Genomic DNA, 18,741 nt, shown 5'->3' on the forward strand with positions numbered 1-18,741 from the left:
AATTTCGCGCGACAGATAGCGGCAAATTTCGATGGAGTAGTAATTTCTCCTTTCCTCGTAACTATAAAATGAACAAAAAAAACTTAAATACACAGTACAAATAGAGAGTTGTTGCTAATGACCATAGGCTCGATTGCCGGCTGCTGTTCGGGAAAGAAGAGTTAAGGAAGATTAAACTCAATAGAGTGAGTGTTTGACCCCCATTCTTGATGAAAGAGGGTCAAATAATCGGGAAGAAAAAGGAGAAAAGTGAAAAAAGTGAATTAATTGACAACCGGGAGCCTTAGTTCAGACAAAGTCTAACTGTTTTCTTGACCCAAACGTTTCCGTTACAACATATAGGCTAAAAACCCAGGTATCAACGATTTGTATTCAAGATAAGTCCTGAACAACACTGTAAGCTTTTAGACAGGAGGACTTGCGGGGGAGATCACATTGTTTCAGGGAAAACGGGGGGAGGGGGGTCAGTCGTCGCAAACAGAGTAAAGAGGGGGGAGAGTATAAAACTGGCCTACAACTGAATGCCAACGAGGGAGGAGGGGGTGTCATATGCCTATTACAGAGCCTTTGGGGCTCTGAGGGAGGTCATGTAAATTTTATCATGAAAAAACCTTAATTGGTCGGGCGATAGGAATCGAAAAAGATTGATGGGGATTGCTCATTTGAAAATCACTGTATACTGATGACCAGTAATGAGTTATTCCTTCCCAAAAGTACTCGCAACATGAAGAATGTACAAACACTCATGGGCATATTTTTAAAAACTTCAATGTTTATTTTGTTTGAACTTTATCAGCTCTTAATGAACTTTTGTCTCGACATGAACTTTTGCATCAAATAAATTATATTCACAACAATAACTTAAATAAATATTTTGGTTTGAAAGGCTTAAAACTGAAATTGTTCCATTAGGAACTAACATATAACTGTACATTGTACTATTTATATAAACAAACTTTGTAATAGTTGAATTCCTTTTCTGCCTCTATTTATGACTCCTTTCATGAGTTCTGCCATCTTTACTTCGACGCGTGCCAAAGTAGTGTTCAATTTTAAATTAAGGCTCGTCTCTTTTTTAAATTTAATTCTAGGGCGTTTGACTTAAAACAACCATGTTATGAGTAAAGATGCCATGAAGAGGAGTACATTTGGCACCAGACCAAAAGCAGCCCCCACTGGTCTAATTTTGACTTCCGGTCGGACACATCCCATCCAGTTAGACGCTACATCTCTGGGATAAGGGTTCTCATTATCCTCCAGGAGCTGCACTCTTGCATCGTCGTAAGCGTAGTATTTGTTTCCTTTGAAGAAATATGACCTGCCGTTCTTCCATTGGAATACCGCATTGATATCGTAGGGAACCCCTCTCCACACAGATATATCCCTGGGGTATCCAGCATCCATTTGTAGATTACTAGATGTGCTGGTAAATCTCCAGTACCTTGAGCCCTTAAAGAAGTAGATTTTTCCATTTCGTACCCACTGGAATGCAGCGTCCACATTGGCAAGCTCATCGGGAAGATTAAGTTGCGAGATTTGGGCCGGACCATGGATATATTCTTTGTTGCGGTATACCCAGAATCTAATAAAATAATGGTAGAAAAAACAACAGACCAATTAGATTGTCCAGCGTAAACTTTCGGAGTATTATAGATGTTATACATATGCTCTTGACAGAAACCAGAACACAAACAGTTAAATAAGTTCAAAAAACGTTTCGGAGTAATTACCTAGAATCCTTGAGGAAAATGGTGTGTCCAAAGGGTTCTTGCGCTGTGTAAGCTGCATCGATGTTTTCTTCCAGATCGGGCCAATGAGCTTTGATTTCATGAGGGCCAGAGGCACCACCCGTGTCTCTGATTTCCCAGAAATGTTGGCCATTGAAGGCGTAGGTTTTCTTATCAGCTGTAGTTACCATGGCATCAAGTTTGACGTCACTGCAAGTCTTAGGCGTTGGGTCTGGTTGAGGCGCGACCACATCTGGAAGACCTGTGGAAAAATAAAGGCGAAATAATTAAGATGAGGTCGAATATCCGATGAGGGAACTTCATTGCTTATTTATAGAAATAACAGATAGTTCACTTCCAGAGGAAAATAAAGCCTTATCGTAAAATTGTTCAGAGCATTAAAAGTTTTGAGGAAAGTTTTGGATGTTATTTCTTTCTTACCGTAAAGAGCCTGGATTCCAGCTACGTCATCACTGTCTAGTTTCAGCTCCTCCACGTATCCCGGATAATAAGCAAACATGACAGATGCGGGATGATAAGTGTGATCCAGTCCTAGACTATGACCCAGTTCATGCACGGAGAGCCACAGCAAGTCGACTCCAGCACCACCGTTGATAGCAAACTTGTCTTCATCATCAAAATGAACATCGCCAGCGAGATCTTCTTCTCCCTTTCCTCCCAGAGGAAAGAACGCATGAGCAAGCTCCCCCCCAGGCCCATCGGCTGGCCGGGTGTCGCCATGGAAACCTTCCACAAAACTTAATTTTATATCAGGTGTCGCCTCAGGGTCGTCTTCACGCTTGATTGTTAGACCACTCGCGTTCGACCACATTTCAATGGCTTTAGCAATTGTTTTGTCTACGTCTTCTTTGGCGATGTCTGGTGTATGATTTTCGAGCCGGTAAGTAAGAAACTGTTAAAAGAAGGATAATCGATCCATTAATTGACTGCTTGATTCCAAAACGGCGAGCACTTTAAAGTTCTCTCCTCGCGCGTCCATCCCTTCACTCGCGAGGATCACCCTCCTTGCTCGCTACGCGCATCGTAAGGCGTGCCCCAACACTACTCCAACAAACCGCTCTCAAGTCGGCTTGAACCATCATTTAAACCGAATCTGGTCCATTCTATGTTAAATCAAATTCCTACAGTTAAAAAGAGCATTAAGACTAGAAAAATCCGCGTTGAAGTCACCGAAACCACCTACGCTGGAAATACTCGCGAAGGGCTGAAACAAAGCTTCTAGAAAATAACTTACGTTTTTCTTCCAAGATGTTCCTTGATGAGCCCATCGCCTTTTTCTCTTCGCGTTGTCCGACGGTCCTAAGTCTGCCAATCCACATCTCTTTCGTTTCACAAGCGCTAATGTCCTAGGGTCGGAGATGTCGCCAGTCTCCTCGTAACCAGCAAAACGCTGCATTTTCTTAACGGCCGCTCTGAAGTCTTCCATTGTGGTCACTTTTCCGATTCTGTGATTGGGGCTGCTGAGGTAGCCATACTTAATGAGATAATCCTATCAACAAAGAAAACACTTGGAGAGTTAGTGTGCGTTGTTTCGCGATTCAGATACAATACCGTTGAGCGACCGAGCAAAGGAAAAACCATTCTTACATATGATTATTCGGTTTTTTAAGTGGGCTTTAGGGCTGCGATCGAGTGGCCAATTTCTCATATTGACCAACCGCCCGTAATTTAGTCTCCAAGAAAAAGCATGTATTATTTCAGCAGGTGTGATGGTGAAGTCATTAAATCCGGTCAAAAAAAGCAAAAAAAAACATTAACTTAAATTTACAGAAGGTAGCTTTTAACACAAAGGCATTCTTTATGCTTCTAAGCTTTCCAAGCTCGACTGTACTCCTAGTTTTAGAGTTTAAGAAAATGAACGACACTTTTTCAAAACATGTTTCGACAGTTCTTCTGCCATCTCTAGTTCTGAATAATACAAAGTTGAATTTAAGTGTGTAACAAAATTCTGATTGGACAAAACAAACAATAGCAACAGAGCAATGCATGCATTTACAAGGAAAGTTTTAAATCAACATGATAAAGTTGATGATTAGGTGAAAGTTTCTCCCATTGAATGTGGAAAGCTTCTTTGATTTTAAGTTGAAAAGTTGTGGAAGCGAGATCGAAGAGCAAATTTAATAATTCCGTGAGGACTCGAATAGAACTGTTGGAAAGAAGTCATTCAATTAATCCTGGCTGCGGTATGTACTTCACTGATGATTGATCAATGAATTGAAGCTGTCATCCACTTCATTCACAATGTAATTTTTCACGGGTCGTTGAGCTGAGAAAACATTTTCTAAAGCGAAATGTTAACTTCACTGACGCACACTACTGTTTCGATAATTTTAAAAGAAGCACATCTGAGCAGAATAAACACGCCAACTGTGCTCAGAAATAATGATATCTGCTGTGCCGGAAATTTTTACCAAAGGCAACTTTACGCTAGTATAACTATACAAACAGAGCATTGTAGATTGTATATCTAATCGAACGAAATCAGTTCAGATCGATTCGAAATCATACATCTTTTCAAGGGGAATAATTGAATTTAAGATAAACATATTCATTCACTTACCAAGAGTTCTGACTCTCTCGCAGGTTGTAATTCAGGGTCAACCGACACTGAAGCAATCGGCTTTCCATTTGCAGAGGTCACGAAGCCACTCACGGCCGCTATTACAACTATTAGCGAAATTCTTACTTCCATTATCCAAGGTGGTAAAGTTCCGATCAGTTAAGTACCTTCGGTTCTGATCGATTTGCTGTTTCTAGCTGGTTTTAGCTTGATATCTTCAAACAACTGTGAAAACACTTCGCTTTCGCTCGGTTTTTATACGTTTAAACCCCTGTGATGATTGCCCCCTTCTGACGTCCTTATGACGTCACAGGGGCGGACAGCGGAATTCCGTGCCGTAAGCCGCACGCGTGTGTTGTCTTTCCTGGTTCATTCCAAGAAAGCTGCTTCGTCCAAGTTTATTCCAATCAGAAATCCGCATCGCTTTTTAAGGACATGGTACTAAGAAGTCCTTAAAAACAACTTTTCTTTTTAAGAAACAAATCTTGATAACTTACCAATAATAATAAGTGATAAAAATATAAAATCAAATCGAAATAAGACGGGAAAAATCCTCTTGGCTTTTTGAAAACCAACTGGTTTCATGGAAATCAATCAGGTGTTCAAGCGGAGGACTTTATTGCCAGGTTACGAAAACATCTGGTAATCGAAAAGTCACCTTGGCTGACCACATGCCTGTGCTTCTCATTCGTCAACATAACTCAGCAAGTCATAACAAACCGTCAAGAGCTGAGACTTTTTTTTATCAACTTTGCATACCATACTTTTGCTTTTTGTTTACATTTGCATGACGTCGGGCATAAGGAGTGCAAAAATTTCATTGTCTTTGTTCAAGTTGTAATTGTCTTTATTGTTTGGTCTAGACAAGTCGGGCTCAACCTCCTAGAAAGGTTAAGTTTGCTTAAGTGAGTTAGCAAATTCAGTTTTGTTTCCATCAAATTTCCATTAAAGGAAAGCCAAGATGAGTTTAAGGTAGGAGCTGGAAAAATGCGCTTTTATGCGCTTGAATATACTGCCCACCCGCTCGCGAGGTTTGGCGAGAACGTGTCACGTTATTACGCAACATGTTTTGCATGTCATCAAGTTGACCTGGTTAAGCGTGACCTGAGTTCAATCCGTTTAGCTCAAGTAAAGGGGTTTAGAGACAGAATTACTGTTTACTAATCACCCTTCATTTCATGATACCCAAGTTCAAATTCTCTTGCATCGCGAGAAAGGCCCGCTGCTGATTAATAATAGTTCGACCCTAATATCGCTTAGCACTTTCTCGATATTTCCAGACTTAATGCACGAGTCAAAATTTAAGTTTTCATTTTACTCAATGCACCGTGTAATTTTATGAGATTTTAAAAGTTAGCGTTGATAAACAAGGCTGCACGGAAAACTTGTACGTACGTGATATGGGGTAAAGATTATGATCTACGACGTTATTTCCTCTGTCAGTTTCTTTAACTCAAGTTACGAGTCCAATATAAGTATATCATAACGATCATTGTAAGATATCACTGCTGGATAATATTCCATGTTAAACATTTCTTTTTTTTAAGATTGAGCAGAGACAAATTCAGATTGCCTTGATCAGAGCGCTGGGATACGACCATTAACGCGCGTATCACAAGTATTTTGGCTGCTGTTGTTTTGCTAAGTTCTTCAATTCCACTGTTTCTATTAATTTGCTGCGGCGATTACGGTGATGAGATTTGGGTCAAAAGAAAACTCAGTCAAAACAAAAAGGTTATTAACCTTTGGCTGATCGATTAGCCACATAATTTTTTTAAAGAAAGCTTTGATTAATTATGTTATAGCCATGGCATCTGGTTTAACTGATACAGTACGTGCGGTGCTTATGCACAGATATCCAACCATGTGAATATAATTTTTAATAATCATGATCTTTGGAGTTGTGTCTCTTAAGCAGTCACCGCAGTTAAACCGTGACCAGTAGTAGGGGTCTCTCTGGAAGCCATATAATTCCGAAATGCATGTGTCATTTAGTCTAAGTGTTCATATCATTTCCGGATGGAACACGTTCACCTAGTGTGAAAACAAAAAATTAAAATAATTTTTGAAATCATGCTTTTGTAAACTGATCAACAATATACAAAATACAATACTGGATCACGTTCGATACATTGCTTACTAGCATTGATAAAATTCCTGTAAAATGGCATTCTTGGTCTCAATCACGTTCAATAGGCTATTGACACGAACTAATTGAAAGTTATCGGACCGCATACCAATCTCGCTCTTGTTGAGACTGATTAATCTTCACCAAACAAACCCTCTCGGAAATGGCGGAGTACGTTGTCCGACCGCAACACGATCATCGTTAAGTACGATATGTGGTTTTTTAAGAATTTTGTTATTGAATTTATGGAATTATCTTGGATGAATTTACAGAATTGGTCTTGTGGGACTTTAATTTTGAATATTTACCCGGTTTATATCAACTAATTTTCAAGAAATAAGGTCATCATAGCAATTTTACATTTAAATGAGGAAAGTGACAAAATTAGTTCTTTTCGTTGGTTTGAATACATCACCACGAATTCTGCTGACACAACACGTGGGAAGTTTTCCTCCCATAAATTGATCGTTACGTCTTCCAAAGGAATTAAATAATTTGAATGTCATAATTTGAAACTTTAATTTTAAAGAAAGGTGTTATTTATTTTGTTGCGAAGGGAAGACAAATAATCTTAGTATCCCTAAACAAAAGGTAGGCATTCGGATTTCGCGACCCAATTCTCGTCGTGGGTGGGAGATTAGAATTTGTCATGCTTGATTAGATTCTCTTTGCCCCCATGCTTCGGACAAAATGAATTTTCTTTGTTTAACTGACCAAGCCCAAAATTTGTCACCTCTCTTATTCTATTTTGAGACATTTTCACATTTGTGGTAGCTGTTTTCGGAATTTAACATTCTCCCAACCCAGCTGATCATCCTTTAAAACTGTAAATGCCCATATGTTCATGTACTTTAACTGTCCATGTGGTTATTCATTTTCTGTTTATTTTAATCCTGTTTGTTTATAGTTTAATGCGATTAAATTTTGAAAAAAACTGATAGGGCAAGGAAAGTACTTGGTAGATTTCTTTTCAAGTTGGCACTGATAAGCTGCCGCAAATGTAAAAAAAAAAAACCGTATTTAATAGAACACTTTTGACATAGTGAAGGTCGTCTGACACGGAAAAGCCCTAGTATTTACATTCAAGGCTGAAATTTCTATCAGAAATCAACTGCTTGTTGAAAATTACCGTTGTAGGAGGTCCTTGGCGATGAAAACTGAATCAACTCTCTTAAATTGAAAAACAGGAAGACGTGACAACTTTTAAAACTATTTGCTTTCAGGCTTCGGACATGTAAACCGTTCTGATGAAGGGGCTCGAAACTTTACAGAAAATTCCCGAAATTTGCATTAAATCAAATTTAACGTTTTCTCCGGCTCGAGGCCGTGTATCGACGATACTGAATTTGAAATATTGACTTCCCTGACCGACTGTCTCAATTCTAAGTAATGATCAATCTTAACGTTGTGCTTAGCTTTGAGATCGTTATCCGATACTAAAATATTTAGAAACTGGTGTGAAATAGCGCTGGAACCACGGTGAATAATTAGGAAACCTGCTGATGACTTTGGCAGTTTTCAGCTCTCCGCTGAGAATGCCATGAACACGAGAATTATTGAAAGAAAAATTAAAGTCATGAATTACTGACACTGTTATATCAAAAACCGGAAACTCTAGAACAGTTAACAACATTTCAGGGAAATAGCGGTTTCTCGTTCAATAACTTTGCTAACTTCGGGGGTTTATGGTCATGGTTTGTTGTTCGTAACGCTTGCGAACAGTGGGTGTTTTCGCTACCATATAAGGCTCGATCAGTTCACTTTAACAGAGACATAGGGTACACCTCCCACTTATAGTGGTTTTCCGTTACTTTGCCACAGAAAATCTTGTAAGTTATCGACAAAATTCCTTTTTTAGTTGTTACTGTTGTAAGGAAGGCGCTTGAACGCACTGAAGGAACTCGGAAAGCTTAAGTAATCTCGATAGTTATACTTTCGAGAACCTGATCAAATTGCGGAGAAATTAAGTCACGGGTTCCGTTTACAAGACCGACATGCCTTTTTAACGTTTCTCTGTGAGAACTGTTCAACTTAGCCAGTTGAATCTTTACATCGACTTAAATATTGAGAGTAAAGAAAGTTCAAGGGCCTCGCATTACCTTCCTACCAAGAGAAAAGCTGTAAAACAAAAACCAGGGAAGGTTAAGAGACTTAGTATTCAATTAGAGCGATTCATTGATTGTCAAATCAATCCAGTTTAAGATGATGGGGAAAGGTAAAGCACCAATTAAATGTCATCTATATCGGCTTTGTTTTCCGAGTTTGTCTTTCTGCTTTTTTCCCTTTATGCTCAAAATCTTAGACACGTTTTCGGTAGTGCGGGCTATTATCCTTAATATATGGTCTTATCTAGATCAGCCGGTCTAAAGATTGATTCGATTCATCGACACTTCATTCCACTGAATGCACGTAATTAACGGTCAAGCTCATTTACCCTTGCCAAGTTTCGAAAATGTCGAAAGTACATCTAGCGTTTTTCAAGGCCCACGCGTGATAAATATCAAGTTTCTCATTTCTTGGTCCATGATATTCAACCAAAGTTTATTTACCCTGACCTGGCGACACTTATTGACGAATATTGGAGGTCAGTGACGATAATATTGGCGGGGAACCACACTTTGCAAGACTGTACGCGTAATATCAAGTTTAAGGACAATTATATCCGGTAGTCTATAATGTTCCAGAATGAGGGAAATTCACAATAAATTCTTCAGTTTTCGTCGTATAATGAACAGATTTCGTCTTCATTTAAATATAGCCAGAATAACCTTAGAAACTTTGCGGAAAATCTTATCACACCCAACTAACTGAGTTTGGACTTAAAAGGGAATGTTTTCATTGGCCAGAAACCAACGTAACACAGCCGCGTTAGCCACGGCCTACAGTCGCTTTAGCAGTTCACTGAAACGCATTATATTCCGTTTGTATCCTACACGAGCACGAAGTATGTGTCTGAAAAAAAAAACCTATTTTGTCGGCTGAATATATCATAACAAAAAAATAAACTCAACGAACGAGGGAGCTCTGCTTTACCATTAAAGGTGTTCACATGATCATCGTAAACCATTATTGTTGTATTACGGTGTTAGGGAGACACTGGTCATCTCCTTTGGGGAGCGGGGGGATCGTTAAACGTCGTTTAAACAGCAATACGATGTAAAGTGGCCCCACTCGTATGTTAGTGAAGTGTTCGTGGTTTTAGTAAGAAATGTGGTATGGATATGTTATGAAAAAGTGAATAATTAGGGAATTCTGCGTTTTATGAAATGTATCACGTTCGTGATCATTAAAAGTCATCGAAGTTTTCCTGACGCATTGGTTTGTTCCAAGCACAAACAATTTAGCTTCCTTAGCCTCTAAGCTAATATACGATTCACCTTTCCGTGACTCGTTGCGGTTGTGTAAAACGGAAATTTTAAAAAAGATTGTTTCTTTGTTGTTTTCCTTTTTACAAAAGAGGACTCACATGAACTTTAAAGTCGTTGGTCTGCTCGGAGCTCGAACAGCTCGGTACCTGCTTAAGCTCTTAAGCAGATATTCTTTCGCTAAGCCACCACGCGCACATTCTACAGTTGCGTCAAACGGAAAATTAATTAAAAAAACGTTTCTTACGTCTTTACGGTTTTCCTTTTTTCCGAAGAGAACTCATACTATATACTGATCTGACTAAACATTTTACACGTCTTTACAGTTGACAGTACTGTTACTCCCTGTTGACTTTGACGTCAGAATTGTTTTGAAGAGATTCAATGACTGTCGGTGTTGGCCGCCTGACAACATTCTTTTGCGAAAGATTGATGTTTACACAATTTGAGTTCATGGCGTACAGATCACCAGAACACAAGTAAATTGCAAACGAGAAGTCAAAAATTCTTAAGATGAGTTCTTGTATGTACTGCGAATAACAAACTGGCTGAACTTTAATAGTGTTATGTCAACTTTGTACTGTTACCATGTCGATGTATGGTATATTGAACATTTTATTTTGTTGAATTTTTTTAAAGTAACCTTTTTTCTATTTTGTACTTCGGATCGTGCAATCTACAGAGTATTAACATTTGCCACTTAATGTGCAAGCATGTCCGAAAATCGTGGTGTACTCTCATGTAACCTCATCTAGGAGATATTCAGCCTGGAGAGCACCAATGCAGTGCAAAAATATATGAAAAATGTTTTTCGACGGCCGAGAACCGTTTTTATCGATAATGAGACAATATATAATGGCGTTTTTAGCTGATGATCTCCCAAATCGAACATCGTCAACCGCTTAAGCTGACATCGGCTGGCTATTTTAACTACTATAGAGGGAATCTTCCAACTGAAAGAGAGGGGATTAATTTGAGCTGAAAACCCATTATAGCTATGTATTTAAAACACACCTGAATTAGCTTCATTCGTAAGTTTTCCTCTGTTTTTACGGCGACATAAATTTGTCCTTCCAGATAGACTCTTTCTTCATTAAAAACAATAGACCTGAAGTTCACTGAGAAAAGTACAAATTAAAATTGTTTTGCCCGAAGGGTGTGTGGAGTAAACGAGTTGGAATACGCAAAGCCCATTGGTTTCTACTTCTCAGCGCGTTCACTGCGCATTAACTCGTTTTTCGAGGGCTAGCTTCCCTTCGCGTGGGCTCCTCGTCGTCCTCGCAAGTTAAAATCTCGCGCGCATAACGCAAAAAGTACGCTGCTTTTCTTTAATGACTGAATTCCGCGATTCTGAAGTTTGTTTTTCGTTTATGTACAGTGCTCCAGATTATTTTAAAAGAGTACATTTGTAGAATGAAGTAGATCAACATCGTTTATGACATGATTTTGATCCAAAAGTTATTCGTACAGGTGAATTTGATTTTTTACTCAGGAATGTCGAGTGCTTAAATTATGTGGCACGATGAAATTTAGGCTCTCTGTACCAGAACTATTAATTCTAAGTAACATCCGGTCGTAACTGCTAAGTCATTGCTATAAAACCACAAAAAGTTTGGATTTGAACGAAGGAAATCTTAAATTAAGTCTGCCTCATTGTTCGATTGTTTCCGGGTTGTCGCCTCTCATCGAATTGTTGAATTTTAAGAAAACATGACGAAAATGTGTCTGGTTTTTATCTTGCCATGTTTTACATTACCAACTGATTTCTGTCAGAGCATGCCTTTTTGTCAGTTAATAAAAGGCGAGAGTTTGCAACCAACACTGACACAATCATAAAAAGCCCATCATCGTCGAAATAATGACCTAGTTTGCGATGCTAGTTCAAAATATTTTCGCTTTTCAGTTTATCATTTGTTGATAGTGGTTCTTTAAATCCGGGAAATGAGAAAATGTTCAAACACGGATTTATATTATGCAAGTGTATGTTTTATAGCTATATAATTGAAAACTCATGTTTCAGGAATGGATTTCTTGTTCAATTTTACTACGATACTTATGGGAACATTTTGTCTGAGTCAAACGTATTCAGCTCCTCCTTGTATTGTTACAATTTAAGTTAGAAGCGATAAAATTGGATTTACAGCGCAGCTGACACAGCTGGGCACTTAAAGACATAAGCACGATCTAAACTTATACCAGGAAATTTTCACTGAAAAGGCCACGATACAGGAAATAAAGTGAAGCCGCAGAAATAAAGGCAAAAGACTAATGTCCGTGGTTTGAAAATGCTAATTACTGAGACTTTTTATCTCAAAAAGTTTCACATCGTAAATTTTTAAACTCTGACCAACTAAGGAGACATGATAAGCCGGCATCATCACAGAATCCAACGTTAAAGTATAACATTTCTACGAAAAGACTGTCCGAAGGTTACGTGACCTTATTTGGAAGATGGGAACTTTCCTTTCACGATATGGAACTTTCCGGGCAAGTATGATGTCTTATGCGAGTTCGATTGGTGCTCGCTCAAGCTTATTCAAAATCCAAGAAATTCAAATGAACAAGCTGAACACAGCTATCCCTCGCGAAGGTCTGGTCATTGATTCATCATTTCCAATATCCGATGGACAAAAATCCTAGTTTGCTTCGCAGCACGAGAATATGTAGTTTAGTTTTTTTTTTTTTTTAATCAACACAACTCTTATCATCGGAGAAATGACAGTGGAATCATTGATTAAAAATGCCTGCAATTTATTTTCGGTACTTTCTCAACGAAAACAAAACAATATCATGCAGTCAAACAAGTATTACAAGAAATATACATGAAAGCTAATTTTTAATTTTTCAGTTTTTTTAGGACGGAATAGATAACATACAACTATATAACAAATTCGATAATATTTGTTCCAAGTTTTTAAATGCTATACACAAGAATATATATGTTATTTTACATGGACTCAACTAACTTGATTTTCAAATTTTCTCACAAAAGTGAAGAAAATGTTACATGCATGTGAGAATAATTAAATATCTGTAGTATTAGTGAGATGACGTCCTCGAAATGTACATCAGAATATTTTCCTACGAATCATTTTTTACCTATTTGTTTTCCTTTATTCTTTGTAGAGCCACTCCAGAGAGTTTTATTACAGTTCTCAAACCTGAACCTTTCTCGAACTCCTGTTGTTCATATCTCCATTGAGCTCAGCTCACTACTGATAAAGTCTTAACCAAGTTAGCATGCTTCCCAGCAAGACAAGAGTATTCGGTAAAACAGTGAAGGAAGACGATTTCCCAGGGGAAATCTTTCCCCTGATAAGTCCCTCTTGGCTACATCCCATCCAGTAGGCGGAAATATCCTTGGGATATCCAGAATCAACCCGTGGTCTTCCTCGACGTTTCAAAGCGTAATAACTCTTCCCTTTCAAGAAATATGTTTTGCCATTCTTCCATTGTAAGGCAGCGTTCAGATCACTCGGAACATTAAGCCAGGCTTTGGAGATTTTCTTGGGGTACCCATAGTCGACCCTTCGTCGATAAAAGTTATAACGCCAATAGTCCTCCCCTTTGAAGAAATACATTCGCCCGTTCCCAGTCCATTCGACAGCGGCATCCATATTGTACAGTTCCTTCGGAAGGCCCATCCCACCATCTTTATGTGGAACAGTGATGTCTATTGGTCCTCGTATTAAATGTTTGTTCTTTAAGATCCAGAATCTGTTAAATAAAACAAAAAAGGTATCGATTATCATCAAAATCTTCCCTTGTGAAGAATGAGAACAGCGAAAACTAATTCAGATTGTAGGAATGATTAAGCCATTCATTCCGGCGGAGATAAAGTAATCTGTCTAAGTTAAAAAGATAAATGATTTGCATGCATTTTAATTGCGATTTTTCACGCAGGGTACCACTGTTTAAATCGCCTGAAGGACATGTTCTTGAGGAGATACTGTAATTTGATAGAGCTCCACTGGATGATATCCTCCTCGTATAACCAACGGGCGCAAAGGACTATTCACCTCTTGCATAACATGCAAGGTTTTTACTATATGAGTATTTTTATAGATTTCTTTCCAGTTGAGTGTCGCTACTGACCGAATGAGTCAACATGCAACAGCCTGAGACATGGCAAATCATGAACGATCAAGGCGAGACTGGCCGTAGTTTTTCGTCTCTTTGGTCGAGAATATGGCGCAAATTTTTCAACTAATCACAAAGTGTGAAGTAAAGCAAAATCATGGAAATTAAGGGTTATTCTCGACTCTCAGTTGAAAACTGATGATTTATTAACTTACTTTGTGCCCTTGAAAAAGTATGTCCATCCATTGTGTCGTCTAGTAACTGCAGCGTCGATGCCATCCTCTAGTCCTGGCCAATGGTCTTTTATTTTCTTAACTTTACCAGCCCCTTTATCAGAGACCTCCGTGAAAAACGCGCCGCTAAAAGCGTACGTTTTCTTGTCTTTTGTCATAACCATGGCGTCAAGTTTTTCCAGGGAACAAAAATCTGGTATCCCAGGAGGCTGTGTAGGATTAGTGTGGGGAGTAGGAGTGACAAGGTCCACTTCTGGTTTACCTGGTGGAAATAAAATCGTTAAAAAAATGTTACATCGACGAAAGTGAAGATGGAAAAAAATCAAAAAGTGTTTCCAAATGTGATGAAAAGTTACGTGGTTATAGCCAATTTGTTTGGGTACAGGTAGGAGATAAAAACTTGGGAAAGAAAGATTTTTTTAAAAATATTTAATTTCGAACGACCACACAACTACCATCGTGGCTAAGAAGGTTTTTTTTTTGTATGCATTAACCCGCTGATAATCTTACGTCTACAACTTGCTACGTCGATTGACGATAGCAATCACCACAACAACATACTTGCCTTACCATCACATCGCAAGAAAAGTGTTTCCATTTAAAAGAAAATTGACTATGAAATAATAATGGCAATAATCATGATATCGATGGCAAAACAAAGGTGTAGTGCCCACCAGCACTAACAACGTTAAGATGTGGTCGAGTTAAGACAGGTCCTTACCATAAAGCTGCTGAATTCCTTCCACATCGTCCTTATCAAGCTTCAGACCTGGAGCATAACCCAGATAAAACGGGAACATGACAGAGTCAATGTGCCAGGAATGGTCTAGTCCCAGGCTATGACCGAGCTCATGTAACGAGAGCCAGTTGAAATCCACTTTCGTTGGATTACCATTGATATCAAATTCTTCATCGTTATCAAAATGAAGATCGCCTGCCAGACCTTAAAGGAAACATCAATTGTTAAAACAATTCGACTACTTGCAGTCGAACCCTTCCCCCCGAGGAGACACGTTTCTTCTTGGGGAATTAGGGGGGGGGGGGGGGCTATACGAAGGCTATAAAGCGACTACCTGTGGTGACAGTTTTTTTCTTTGCATACATCGATATATCGAGATAAATCACGGAAAATGGTTGAAAGGCAGACATCATTTCGAATCAGTAAATTTGAAAATTCTTTGAAGTTTAAACACACCTTTGTTATCAAGAGGAAAAAACGCGTGTGCCAGCTCTTTCCCGGGCCCATCCGCTGGTCTGCTGTCTCCGTGGTAACCAGTCACAAAACTGATCATAATGTCTGCTTCTGTGTTATTATCAGTTATGCGTTCGAACTTTATTTGGCTGACCGCTGACCACGAATCCAGAGATTTCCTGATTGTATCGTCGACTTCTTTAACTTTGAGCTTGGTTGCTGATGGGTAGTTGACGATTCTGTAGGTTAACAGCTGTTGGGAGAAATTAAGAAATATTTTTATCAGATCAGTGCTAGAAATAGTTTAGCTCTAGTTTAATTTATATAAAAAAAACCCTGGGTAGGCAACTTTTTAAGTCCGGGTAAACCAAAGTTAAGTGTTCTAGCTCAGCAATCGGTTTTTATCTTCCCTATTCCTAACTATCCTTTTTCACTCTTGGGTTCATATGGCATTTTTTGTGATTTTCTTCCCTACTGAGCAGCAGGTGAAACGAATTAACGAAGAGTTTTTAGTCAGAGGATGTCATCTCGACATAAAAGCAAATCATACTTTTAACTGCTCCACAAGAAAATGCATAACAGCTAAAGATGAGAATGAGACATGGATCCTAGGAATCCAAGGGTTAGACAGTTTTGCACAATGACGTCACAAAAATGACTTTAAAACTTTTACAGGGGACGCCTTTTGAGGGATAGCTACAGTGGTTATAAGATTGTTGCAACATGTGTTCGTACAGATAGTAATACGTACCTTTTTGTTCCATACCGTTCCGTGCACAGCATATCTTCGCTTTCTCCTGGCGGTATCCGATGGCCCAAAGTCTGGCACTGCACAACGCTTTACGTCTACCAGAGCCGCAGTGTCAGGGTCCTGAAGACTTCCGGTCTCTGCCAGTCCCCTCATGTGTTGGAGATTTTTCACGGCCAATGTAACATCGTCGTTGGTAAGATCTTTTTCCAGTCTGGGATCAGGTTGATGCAGATATCCATACCTTACCATGTAATCCTTCGGGAGAAAAAATAAAGAAGTAAATGTGTATGAACTTATAAAGGCATATGAAAAGAAGTAATTTTAAAAAGTCTAAATGACTGATGCAAAAAAAAAAAAACGCTAGTATCAGGGGCGCGCATGGGAAAAAGGAAACTTCTCTTTCTCCACGCGCGCGTTTCTCTCTCTCATGCGTGCGCTGATGGGAATTCATAAGCGCGATCTTTTCTCTAGTGCAAACCGCTCAGGGTGAATATGTATTTGCTGTATATTATGAACACAATATAATAAACCAAAATTTCCATTTGCATCGACATTGGAAATGTATCATAACCGTGCGGCATACAAAACTTTTTATCTGTAAATAGGTTCGCAGTCTCGTAAGCTTTCTCTTCATACCGTCACAGCAAATTTCCCTTAAAGCAAATGGAAAGGTTTTTTTTTTCCTTTCAGTTAAGAGACTGAGATAATGAAACAGGACCGTAAATTCGTCTGAAACAGAAACAATCTCGATGAGGAACCCTGCAGAAATTAGTTCAAAAAATAAAATAAAATATCGCAGTATCTATTAGTATCTAAAGATGAAAATATAAAAAAGGGGAAAAATTAAAATATCTCAGTTTGTTAGGTGACTCCATCGGTTCAAGCCAAACTCTGTCTTGGTTTCGATCGGGTTACTTCCGTTAACAAGTCTGCGGAAAATTCCACATGTCTTTTATGATAACCTTTTTTGGGTCGTGTGGAAATAATTAAAACATATTCAGTCGACACAACGGGAATTTTGCATGTCAATTGATGCCGCAAAATGACAATATTTCTGCCTGGAGGTGGCAATCAATTTGAATTGCGGAAACTTATGTTCTCATGTGTATTGCAGTGCCACAATAAGCTCAAAGGAAACTTGCTGGGAGATGTTATTCTTGATTCTTGCGATTAAAGTGATTAGGCAAGAACTTCACTGATGTGCTGTGAAGCGATTGCCCTTAATTAGATAGTTATTCATTTATTGTTGATAGAGTCGCGTGCGAATTGCGAGTCGAGGTTTGCATACCATCACAGTGGTAGATTGTGAACACTTCCATCCCTTTCTCTGCTATCGTGCTCCTTCAATGTTTCACAAACTTGGAATTTAATGAGGAAAAGTGAGTTTTGTTTGAGCATTTCTTGCGGTAGATGAATGCAACTTGGTGTCAATTACTCGTACGTGACAGGCGAAGTTGAAGGAGGAACCACCGAAGGATTACACCGCTAACAATTTACAAACGATAGCTTTGTGTCGGAGATAAAATTTCTAATGTTCCTAAGAAGCCAGTAGTTGCAATACAAATATCATTATCAGGATTTACACGTGCAATATAGGCGACGAAAAGAGTTTATTCCCTGATATATATAATACGAAGTATTGGGATTTGAACTCCACTTACCATAAGCTCAGCCTGTTTTCTAGGACTCACAATAGCTTTCCCATGCACAGACGCATTTAGGGTGCAAAGAGCCAAAACTGTAAGCAAAAATCGCCCCATTGAGGTCAATAAAAGAATACAGATAATATTCTTGTGGTCTTCTCAGCGATCGATGACGTCTCGGTTACTTTGATAGCTATCCCATACCGTGTTTATATATGTTCTAAACGACCTACTCAAATATCACAGTTCCTGTTAACTCGCCCGTATCGCTTTACGTCACCATATAGGCGTGACTGATGACAATTTGAAAGTCTAAGTGTCTGAAGCAGCGGCTCGTTACGTAGTCATAAAACATATGCGACTCAGTTCAAATATTCAATATTTTGACGACTAGTATCACTGATTATTCTTTCATTAGTCGAACAGGCGTTAATTTTTTTGAATCTAATCAGTCATCAGCGTGTCACCCCAAATTATTTGACTAGCACTTTTACCGATGCAAATCTGTCGTGATAGTTTGTGCCGGATGCGGGTCATTTGTACAAACTCGAGTGTTTGGATGATGCCATATATGGAAATCGATTTTTTATGGCGCCGTCGGTAAATTGCGTAAGAGGATTAAACACCTTCTGTTGCTCAACGGAAAACGTCGGTGAAGATGAACCTTGATAAGATGCGCTGAGTGACTCACTCTGCGGGCTTTTTAAAGTTTAAGATGGAAATCACGCTCAAGCTACCACTATTCCGTATGTATTCCCATTTTATAAACTATGCACAATATAAGAGGAAAGTTGACAATAACAACACAGTGGTAAGCTATAAATAGTCTGATAGGAAAACAATAAAGCACTCTTAGCTAATTTTAATCAGTAATTCAGATATTTGAGTTCATTCAACTACATACCAACGAATTGCTTCCATCACGAAGCCAACCTGTTTATTTCTTAATTCTCTTAAATACACACATAATGTCATCTTTGTTAAACACGGCTTGTCATATCTTACTCACCATTCGTCGCCGCTTTCAATATTGCGATATAA

The 18,741-nt window shown here is 38.8% G+C and overlaps 2 protein-coding genes across 2 annotated transcripts; both read right to left on the minus strand.

The window, feature by feature from the left end:
* Positions 1-752: 752 nt before the first annotated feature.
* Positions 753-5,011, minus strand: LOC113684651 (matrix metalloproteinase-25). Its single transcript, XM_027202041.2, has 5 exons — positions 4,309-5,011; positions 2,983-3,237; positions 2,169-2,640; positions 1,731-1,989; positions 753-1,582 (listed from the first exon to the last, which is right to left on the minus strand). The coding sequence occupies exons 1-5, from the start codon at positions 4,438-4,440 to the stop codon at positions 1,102-1,104; spliced, it is 1,599 nt and encodes a 532-aa protein (XP_027057842.2). The 5' UTR covers positions 4,441-5,011; the 3' UTR covers positions 753-1,101.
* Positions 5,012-12,531: 7,520 nt separating this feature from the next.
* On the minus strand, positions 12,532-18,244 carry LOC113684653 (interstitial collagenase). The gene is made up of 6 exons (XM_027202046.2): positions 17,719-18,244; positions 16,058-16,312; positions 15,310-15,559; positions 14,836-15,057; positions 14,097-14,376; positions 12,532-13,518 (listed from the first exon to the last, which is right to left on the minus strand). The coding sequence occupies exons 1-6, from the start codon at positions 17,815-17,817 to the stop codon at positions 13,014-13,016; spliced, it is 1,611 nt and encodes a 536-aa protein (XP_027057847.2). The 5' UTR covers positions 17,818-18,244; the 3' UTR covers positions 12,532-13,013.
* Between the last annotated feature and the right edge of the window lie 497 nt (positions 18,245-18,741).

The sequence above is a fragment of the Pocillopora damicornis genome, chromosome 7, assembly GCF_964200805.1.
Source record: "Pocillopora damicornis chromosome 7, jaPocDami1.2, whole genome shotgun sequence".
Taxonomy (NCBI): Eukaryota; Metazoa; Cnidaria; class Anthozoa; order Scleractinia; family Pocilloporidae; genus Pocillopora; species Pocillopora damicornis.